At 35.2% G+C, this 11,104-nt stretch overlaps 1 protein-coding gene across 1 annotated transcript in view; it reads right to left on the bottom strand.

Annotated features, from left to right (window-relative positions):
- Window positions 1-1,245: 1,245 nt before the first annotated feature.
- RAB11FIP2 (RAB11 family interacting protein 2) overlaps window positions 1,246-11,104 on the bottom strand; it is a 33,492-nt gene continuing 23,633 nt past the window's right edge. Inside the window, exons 4-5 of the mRNA XM_071563617.1 lie at window positions 9,433-9,478; window positions 1,246-5,778 (exon numbers count right to left, since the gene is read on the bottom strand). Coding sequence (XP_071419718.1) covers window positions 5,551-5,778; window positions 9,433-9,478 — 274 coding nt within the window. The 3' untranslated portion in view covers window positions 1,246-5,550. The remainder of the gene's footprint in view (window positions 5,779-9,432; window positions 9,479-11,104) is intronic.

Below are 11,104 nucleotides of genomic sequence, written 5' to 3'. Positions count from 1 at the left end.
AAGAGTTTTTTAACTGCTGAACTATATTTAAAATATCCTTAAAAACCTTTATTGGGGGGTTGAGAGGGTTAATAATAAAAACTCAAAAACGAACTCCATGGTGGGGAAATTGGAACCTATTTAATCAAGCTGGGCTCTTGTATCATCCATAGAACTACAGTTGATATCAACTAACAAACATTATGCCTCTGAGGTAGGGAAATTGTGCTGGCTCCATATTCAAATGGGCCCAGGAACTGAGATTAGTTACCAGATGAGAATTACAGATGGAAACCTGTCTGTAATAAGCAGCATGGTGTTCTCAGAAACCTGCCTTCCTCCTCTGCCCTCATTCCTCACCTCCTCACGCGTCAGGACAGTTGCAAAATCCCTGAGCCATGGGGTGAGGCAGCTGATGGAAACCTGCGTAACAACACATGTAAGTACAACTATGGCTCAAAAACTGGCTGTGATTTCCCATAACCACCACATTCATGGATACCTCAAAGAGAAGAACCCTTTCTAAACCTAAGTTCATAGTTGTATGACCAGGGACCCAGTCATGAAGCAAGTTAAACGAGAGGAAAGGGATCGCACTCCTGCGAAACTCAAGCTCCAAGGAACTGGGGGAACTATCACAATGCTCTTTTCCCAAGCCAGGACTATTCTCCATACCTCCCTTAGCATCCAGAAAACCTACTTTCGTCAGGGGACAGACTTTGCTGTTTTGCTGCTTCATGGAAAAGTAGAGAGACAACAGCATATTTTTTTCTGAGAAAAGTGTGTTGAAAAACTTGTGGGCACACTGAAAAAAATCCCACTGGGGCGGGGCGGTGGGAGGATGCTCAAGCTTTCTGTCTTCTGACTGTTTTTTTCTGTTAAGTACAAAGAGAAATATGTTCCATGTCTTCCGTATCAGAATTTGAAGTGTTTGTCCTCATGCTAAATGCAGTTCTGGCCTGCAGTGCCAAAGATCTCTTGGCAATATTTACACAATCATGGGCTTAGAGGAATAGTGCATTTAAACGGATTGCAGATACGATATAGAAAAAGGTAATACAGATTAGAATATTTAAACATATGCCATTTTTTTAATGGCTACCCTGAAAACATCTGGGAGATTCACTTAGAGCTGTTGTTAAGGAAACACCCCTCTCAGTGGTCTGAGAGCCTTAACAGCTTGGCTCTTACACACACACTCTTAAGCAGAGCTCAGGAGTTAAATGCTTTACATGACATAGATTAATATCACAATTCAAGAAATACTGCAGTAGTGCATTGTGGTGCTTTATTAGTGTTAGACATGCAATATTTATTTAATGAACAGAAATTAAAATATTGAGATAACATTTTAATCAAATTAAAAGGATCTGACGTTGCAATAATGAAACAAAAATAAAGGTTTTCATGCATTCTAAGTTTATAGTTCTCATAAGTGCATATAGTTATGATTCTGTACCATTATTAAATGTAGACAAACTACCATCAATTGCACAAGACAAAATAAACCCTTAAGTTATAAGTAATGTTCGTATCTTTTACAGACTTGCTATATAACCTGGATCTTCAGCTTTTTATAGTACATTGTAATACAAGACATCTGGAAGCTTCTAAGATGAATAGGAATGGCTTCTACCACTTGGAACACAATGGCTTTTTCAATGTAGAAATCATAAAAGATAAAGTAAATGCCCACCATGCTATAGGAGACCATGATTTTTTCAACAGAAACAGATCTCAAACCCCTTCATAAACAGATTAAAGTGCTACCTATTGCATATTAAATACTTCCAGTGACTGTATCTACATTTTTAAGTCATAAATCCCTGAAAATAGGGTTTCATACCAAAGGTGCTGACAGACCCTTAAATGCATCCTCAACACAGCAGCACTATGATCCTTCACCAAGTACTTCAAAGAGAGGAAGTTACTCAACATGCTTTAAATACCACCATTGTAAAAGCCCACAGCTAACGCCTCTAACATATCCACAACAGCAATGGGTACATGAAGAGCAAAAGCAGGAGCTTACTTTACATACTTGATGTAGGGCAATAATCTTTCTTTAAGGCTGGAAGTGTAAATAAACCTCCAGTGCAGCAGTAAACACATTAAGACAGCAGTTCTGTTTGTTTTAAGATGCATCGAAGAAAGGGCATCCTGTACAGGAAGAAATGCAGACTAGGATCTAATGAGCATCATTTTCATGAGGTCTCCAAATCATGAAACCTTTCTAAATACAAGGCAACAGTTTCACAGCTGGAAAATTACAAATAGTTCTTGACACAGAGCCAACAGCAATAAATGTAGTTATGTATAATCTAAGGAGAATGCTACATTCATTAGTAAGTGGAAAACCAAGCTAAACATAAAGTACAGCAGCAAGAGGTAACATATATAAATATTAAACATCCTTCTTGAATGGCAGAAAATTTAAATCTGTTACTTACAACATTAAAGTATGGCCTTCCTATTTGTCCTTTAAAGTAAGCATAATACATGGCTATGAGCAGAGCTGTTTCAAAGGATAATTTCAAAGGATAGTGCATGTATGGATGAACTCCTATGCTAATTTTTGAGAGAAAATATCAAAATAATATGGAGATGTTCAAAATTTTCATCCCTACATTTTAAAGGGCAAGAAAGACTGACTGTAAGTGGCAAGTTATTATGGTTTTAAAATGATCTGCGAGAAAGTTTACAGTTTTATTCTATGGGAGAAACAGAACTTTCTTTGTTTTCAACATATAAATTACTCTGTATGGAATGTGTTCATTTGAAAGCTGCATGGTTCAAAAAATACATGTGGGGTGAAGATGCTTTTCAAAAATAATCTCAAAATATAGAAACTAAACAGAAAACAACATGTATGGAAACTTTCAAGAATTGCTCCAAAAGGAGCCTGCAGGAACCTGTAAGAACTCCATAAAAATACTTTCATAGTTGTAAATGTCCCATTCTGCCTCTCCAAATAACTTCACCTTTTCCTAAATTGCATTTGTCATTCTCCCCTTTCTCAACAAACTGTTAGAAACAAAAGGTGCTTTTATTCAACATACAGATCAGATAAAGACTACATAGTACATTCAAAGCTTCACTAAATTTCTTCACTAATGCACAAAAATTGATCTTTTCGCTACCTTTAATCTGCTTATCGTTCTTGGTATGCAAATATGTCAAATGATCTGCTTTTAGTCAATTATGCAGTTTGATATTCTACATTTACATTCTAAAAGAAGTGATTTCAGAGGTGCTAAATATAGTAGATTTTCATTTTAATAATTATAAGTTGGCTTGCATGTGAAAAGTCATTGGAGCATATTCTCTGGTTAGTTGTTAATCCCCACTGTAGATACTAGAGATGGTCTCATACCAGTTAGTTGAAAATTATTGTGGAATTCCAAACAATTGCACAACAATTCCCCATTAACATGAGAAAACCACTTGCTTCGGCCAAACATTTGACAATGTTTAAGAACTTTTATGGAAATACTGAGTAACTGAAATACATCTTGGTGTAATTAGGAAATTAAAATCTAATTGAGTGCAAAACCTAACTTCCAACAGTAAACGTACCATAACCTAGTGTATAACCTTTGGCACTTCAAATATATTACAACAAATTTACAGTCATTTAGATCTTAAGTGGGTCAAAAAGAACATTCATGTGTTTTATGAGGTACAGGACTTGATAAACCCTTAAACAAAAGAGAAACTGCCTGATGTGTGAGTAGGTTTCTGCACTACAAATGTGTAAATGCAGAGTTCTACAGTTGGGCAGGGCTGGAATCCCTCAGGCTCAATCCAGGCACAAGGATCTGCTCTGAGGATCCCAGTGGTGGGCTGGGAACACTCAGGCTGCATACAAGTCAGGGACAGCACTACGGGGTGGGAGGTAAAGAGGAAAATAAAGGAGAAAAAGTCAAAAATAGGTAAAATGAAATCTGACAACATTTGTACGAAGAAGGTTTTTCTCTAACAAGAATAATTCTGTGCTGTCATACAATACTAACGACGTCAAAGGCATTCAGATAAAACTTTTTCATATATAATTATTCAAGATATTACCAATTTTTGCATCAAAAGTGAAAATATATTTAAGTCTTTTACAACAACAAAAAATTGGAATTTAATGCAAAGAGTTTTTGCCACCTCATCAAGAGATCAACATATCAAGTAAACAAAAAGAAGAGGAAAAGACAGTCCTTAAATTCAAATCTAAAATATTCTCTGTACTTTTTTGTTAAAATTATCTTACTGCTTTGCAGCAACAGACAATCCAACTGAGATTCTTATTAAGGAGATTAAAATTAAAATCTATTTAATATAATATTTTGAGGATTCTTCTCCTACAGTATTTTCCCATTATATGTACATCACTATATTTTGCCAATTCATTGAATAATAGATGCCTTTTTCATTTGTCATTCTATGAACAATTATGAAATGATCAGGAAGATACTTACTACATTCTTCTTTCATTTGCCTTAATGAAAACTGACTTTTAGAACTATTTACATGGAATACAGGTATTTTTAATGAAAAATCTAAGTATTCTACATGTGTTTAAGCAACATGGCCTATTTCTAAAGGCATGTACTTTGCTGTTATAAGATTTAAAAAGTTAAGACAGATACATCATGTAAAACTCAACCTTACATTGAGTCAGTTCTACACTTTTTGACTTATCATGTCTATTTAAGTCAGCCTCTCCATTTCTGCTACATTTGCATTGCAGTAGACTTTGACTGAACAAAAGTATTCCTGTCTTTATTCCATACTTTTCTCCAGTTCTACCTCTGACTCTTAACACTGTTCAAAGTACTTTAACACAAAAAAAGGCATGCAGTAACTTCATACAAAAAGATCCTCAAAACAACCTTATATCATGAGCTCACTACCAAAGTTCACTCATTATACAACGAAATTCAGCATTTAAGTGTAAAATGACAGGTTCCAGCATGTGCCATTACAGAAATGGCACGGAGGTTTTTACATTGTTATATAAAAAGCACATGGTATAGAATACAGCATTTACTCTTCAAGGATTGTGCATCACTGTTCTCCTCTAATATGTGTAGCAATGCACTCCACTGCAACAAACCACACTTAGGTTTAGCAGAATACCACACTGGCTTGAAAACAGTGGTCTTGATGGCATGCTGTAGAAAAAAGAATCAATATATTTGCCAATAATCATTCAAGAAAACATCCATAACAGCACAGGCTTCCCAGCTGAAACTGCCACATGGTGAACACTAAGATATTATACAAACTGCATGGACATATTTAATGTGTATCATTACCTCTGTTTTAAGTATTCTGTACCTAAAGGTGTTTTTAAAAAGAAAAAATAATGTTACTTAGGTAATCTTACAGAATATTATTTTTGGCAGTCCCTGCTAGTGTTTGAAGTTAAAAAGGAAAAAACCCACACCATTGTCCCTTTTCCCTGGAAGGTGATTCCTGGAATTTCTTAGGAGGAAAGGAATGAAGAGAAGTCAAAAATATTAACATGTGATTTCCTTCCACTAATGTATTCAGCAGAAAGTACCATCAAGTACCACAATCTCAGCTTTTGGAAAATTTTCCAGCTTTTCGAGAAGGCTCATATGGCACTCTGAGAATACTGGGTGTTTCCTCCATGACTCGGACAAGGAGGTTATCAATGTAATCCTCAAGTTCACGAATATGGGTATCCTTCTTCTTCAGCTGCTCTTTGTGTTTCACCAGCTCCTGCAAAACCTCTTCATAAGTAAGGTTACGGTATCCTGCAGTGGCGTCGAAAGGATTCCCTTCCTACAGGTAAGTTCAGGAAAAACACCAGATTTTATTAAAGAGTTCAGAAAATTGATGGGTTATTGCTTTTCATGTTTCTCATGTGCATCTCTTGACAGAAGCAACTTCTTTCAGACAACATACCTCCTTTTGCTCTAGATCTTTTCCCTCCAATGCCCCCATTGGAGCAGACAACCAGAGACTGAAGTTTCCCACACTGTCATGTCAGAAAAAAATACTCTCATTGAGGTATACACACAGTTAATGACCATACAAGCAGTAACCACAAGAATGGCAGGTCCATTTTGGGAAACCAACTATGTGGTAACCTTAATCATTGAAGAACAAGAGAAGAGCCCTGAGAATTCAAGTCCTGCTGTAACTTCCTGAGCTCTTGCCTTTGGAGTACATCATAGCAAAGCATTTACTTGGCTCTAAATGCCATCAGCCCTCATATGTCTTTCATATTCTATTTTTAGTCATCAGTGGGGTTGCAGGCCTTGGCTTCTGAATCACATAGTAAAATTTTCAATTTTAAATTTCAGGTAAAGGTAAAAAGCTGCATCTCATTTTTACCAGAGTACTGAAAACAAAAATGTGCTTATGAAAGACCTTGCTTGCTGCTTGTTTGCTATAAAGCAGGAGGGGGCCAAAATTAAGCAGTAAGGAAAATTGTTTCTGTAATGATTTCTGATGACTCAGTAAGTGCAAGTATTAGCAGAGATGGACAAATTAGTCCTCTTCACAAGGGCAACATGTGATCCAGAACACTATAAACTTGAATATCTTATTCTGTGTCAGAAATAAGCTGTGACCTTAAGTAACCAGACAATGAAAAATTTGGAAATGTTTAACTGAGAGAAAGATGGTGAGTGTTGGTTTATAAAAGCATTAGCACTTCTGAACTTGTTAAGCAGCAACTTTTATCTCAATCAGAAATAAAGACATGTAGAAGATATGGAACCTAGAAAACCCTGCACCTCTAACAGAGCAGAACACACGACAGCTTCTGTTTACAGTAAAAACATGTCATTAAAAATTATAAAGCTTGCACAGCTAAGAAGCACACCACATAATAAAGTCATAGGCATTCCTTTTCCATGCTCCACTCCTTTTCTTTCCTATAGCTCCATATTTGCACATTGGCATATGTCGAACCATTAAAATTCGCAGCTGGCAAAGTTTTCAAATAAACCTAATTAAAAGTGATGGTGCTCTGCAAATAGGCTGAAGTGCAACAGATCAGTCTCTCTCCATCAATTATATTCTAGTAGTAGTAGCTCTCAAAAATATGTGCTTCTAAGGGTTTCTCCCTACATTTGAGACATTTAAAGTCATGTTTATGTACGTGTATTCAGTATTTTAAACTTGCCAAATTACAGGATTGTGAGCAATCAATAACTCCCACTTTATTAAAATGGTTAACCTGATGAAATTTATATATTGGTTAGTAATTGAATTCCAACAAGTGTAGAAGAGAAAGTCACTGTGGCCATACTTTTAACAGATTTTCTTCTATAAGAAGGAAGCAAAATTTTCTCTGTATGTGTTAGTAAATTTTTGTACACATTGGAAAAGAGATCATTAACACTTAGACGTCTGAAGTACAGTTTGCCTAATGATTTTTATTTGGCAAAGGAGCAGGAATTAAGATGCAGTATTGTCTTTAATTATTCTATCAAGTTTACTGGCAAATTATGTGCAATACATATGCTTCAAAGATGTTTCATCATACACCATATGTATGATATGTATATCATGCTCCATATACATCTTCAGGGGGGAAATAATTGATCACATTAATTATGTAAGGACATTTTAGTGCAGTATGTTAGTACTTAGAAATAAATTGTTAAAATTAAGAAGGTTTTAAAAGTTCAATTTGAGCCAATAGATGATATTTAAATGTATAATGAACAACTATGTCCTTACAAAAACAAATACCACAATTTTAATGCAAAACATTAATCTTACAATGAATTATTAAGAAAAAAACTGTTCTAAACAACAAGTTATGGAAGTTATTGTCTGAGCTACAAAATACTGTTGGGGTACACACTGAGCAGCCAGAGGAAATGGCATTAGATAAAATGAAGGCCTGGCAATCTCTGATCATCTCTTCATTGTTCTAATGAGGAATTCTGCTCTGGGAATATCATCTAAACTACTTTCACATCTTTTGTCCTACTTACTTCATCTTCCTTTCAGTTCTTAATTAGGCCTTAAAGAGCTCACACTGCCCTTTAAACTGGCTACTGCTCCCATTCAAACACTGCTTTAAGAGACAGGTGTTGGCATCAGAGTAGGAGACATACAAACATAATTACTAAATATTATGCACAGGGAAGAAATATAATAACTTGGTGAGGGCTATTATTGCAGAACCTAATAATAAATTACTTCAAACACCTCAGAAAGCAATCTTGAATATTTAAAAAAAAATCAAATGGTTTCATTCAAAACTATGGTTGAGATATACTTTCTTCCCCACTTAATTTGTATTTTGTATTAAATGAGCACCACCTTATAATCCTACAACTGACATTTAGGATAGCTGGTATTCCAAAAGAAAAATCATCAAGGACTTCTTTTATCACCTTTAAATCCTTTAAATAAAACAATTCACATCTTATTTCTTAAAAGAATTAAACTGATGCTTTTACCAGCAATAAATTACATGATTTGCAGTAATGCATTTGCAGGCACACAGAAACTGTAATTATGGTTACTTTACAGACAATGGCTGCTAAGTTAAATCAATTTTTTGATGTTGCTTTTTGTCAGAGATTAAGTAACTGCCTGGTAGAATTCAGTTTACTATCTGATCAAAGGCAGCCTTCAAATACTCTGACATCTCCCACCAATAACTCACATTATAAAAACTTGGGCATTTACAATAACTTCAAATGTTATTACAAATCATTTACATAAACCAGCGAAAAACAAACAGTACAAAGTCATATTTGCTTGTGAACCTTGTTTTCTATATATTTAAAAGATTGAAAACAAATCCACTTTTAAAGATTTCATCTATTCACAGAACAAATTCGAGTAAGACCATATTTTCCTTCAAACAAAGACGCTGCCTAGGGTTTTTTTTTTGTCTTTTCTTCTTGGTGCTTTTAGAATGAGGAGCATTTTGAATAATATCTTCTAGTATTTCTAATTTTTAGTGTTTTCTGAGAGGCTGTGCATTTATTATGTGTATTATTAATCCTATCATATATCAGTTCATTATCTCCATTTTGATTTGCCATCTAAAGACTGTCCTCAAGTCTGATTAAAGTGACAGTAAACTCCTATTTGGTCAATTAATACATCACTGCCTAATGCAGAGTTCCTCACCTGACCATTACCTCTCTAGACTAGTCATCTAAAACACTCCCAAAGCAACAACTTGTTGGTTTTTTCTTTACATTTTGTGCAAATATCTAAATTTTTCCTTCTTTATTATCACATTACAGGTACACTGTGTACTGAGTGTTAAATTCTTCTTTATTTCCAAATTTACACTAGCTATGTGATTTTCTAATTAGATTCTCTGGATATGTCAAAAGAAACAGAAAAAATCCCAATATTTCCTTATTAGAGGTTAAAAAAGTATAAAAGTTCATACCGTGTCAAGCATTAATTAGTTGCATTTATTGATGCCTTTCCATAACATTCATAACTCACCGTTTTTTTCCTGAGATCCTCAATGCCAGAAGGATTCACATGAAAACTGTGGGGAAAAAAGACCAAAACAAACAAATATAAGCAGTGCACACTTATTTGACCAAAACATCTACTGGAAAAGAGTACTGAATTAGGTATATAGCTACAAAATATTTAATATGATTTATTTTCATGATTTGTTGCACTCAAGAAAATACTCAAAATTAAAGGAAATTTTGATATATTCTTCGTTCACATTTTTTTGTATTTTTCAAATTTTTTTGGTCACAAAATTTGAATAAATAACTAAGAAATGCTATTAAGAAAGGCTATTATGGATTGAGCTTCCCTATCTCTCCTCTTATCTCTAGACTTAGCTTGAGCTTCTAAGCAAAAAGTGATTATTTTAAATGAAATATCCTAAAAACAGGTCCCTGGGAGGAGACTGCTGAAAAACAACCACCAAACCCTGCAGACCGACATGTATCCCCAGCTCTCATGGCAGCTCCTGGAGGAGAAAGGTCCTGTGGAAATTCCAGTGAGATCAACAGCTTAAGTGAAAGCTGAAAACCCACTTTCTGTCAACAACACTGAAAATTGAGTAAATATTTTATTGTTTTATAAACCTAGTGACTATCCTACATATCCAAAAAGCAAAGCTATTTCATGATGTTGTTGATACTGATAAAAGCAGCCACTGACTGTCTATGTGTCAGGGTTCAGAAACTGCCCAGTGGTCTCTCAGGTTGGTGTAATTATTAGCAAGTACCTTCAAAAATCAGTGTTGCTATGCTCTTATGAACCTGCTACAGCAAGTTTGGACAGAAATTATTCTCTGCAAATACATTCAGAATTTGGATATGGCTCATAAATACTTGGTAGCATCAGAGTAGACATCATTCTTTCAGATCACAGAATCCATATTTTGTTAGACTGCATGTATTGGCTGTGAGGGTGATATTTGCTGACTGAGAGTTGCAAAAATAGGTCTACACTTCTAAAAAAAATATTAAAGATAGTTTAAAGGAACATGTATTTTGTGATTGTTCATCACTCTTTGGTATCTGAATTTATAAGCCATATATTTCATGGTGTAAAAGTGGAAGGAACAAAATTTACAAACTTAAGTTATGTAAAATATAAACCAAGATCTCTTTCTGAAAAATAGTTTGTTTATATTACAATTTCTTTTTTTTTACATTTCTTTTATTCTGTACAATATTTTTCACTTCCAAAGAAGGCAGCCTTTTGATGATATGGCAGTGCTGTGAACCATCTGCTGGGCTGAGGATATTAGACAGAGACTGGATTCCCAGAACAGTCACAACCAGAAATCAAAAGGTGTCTGACCAAACAAGTTTTGGCTAATTCCCATTCTACCTGTTTGTAACAGTGATCCCCAGCAGTCTGCCTGGTTTGCTGGAGAGCAGCTCTGAATGAGGGGCCTCTTTCATCGGGTATTGTCTGAAAGCCCAAAGGCAGGAGCACTCCCTCCCAGGCTGCCTTTCAGCCTCACACTGATGTGTCAAACACATGATGAACTTGCTTCATTCATGGCTGCCTTTCGTGATCCCAGCACAAAAAAGCTGAGTTAACTGAACTGGATCGAATTAGCCTGGTGAAAACCAAGAATGTCTCTATTTAACGAAGTGTGGCGTTAATTTGGGATATCTTTCTTTTGGGGCTGTTTCCT

This window comes from Pithys albifrons, chromosome 9, assembly GCF_047495875.1.
Source record: "Pithys albifrons albifrons isolate INPA30051 chromosome 9, PitAlb_v1, whole genome shotgun sequence".
Classification (NCBI taxonomy): domain Eukaryota; kingdom Metazoa; phylum Chordata; class Aves; order Passeriformes; family Thamnophilidae; genus Pithys; species Pithys albifrons.
Note: the sequence above shows the minus strand (reverse complement) of the source record. Positions and strands in the feature narration are given on the sequence as shown.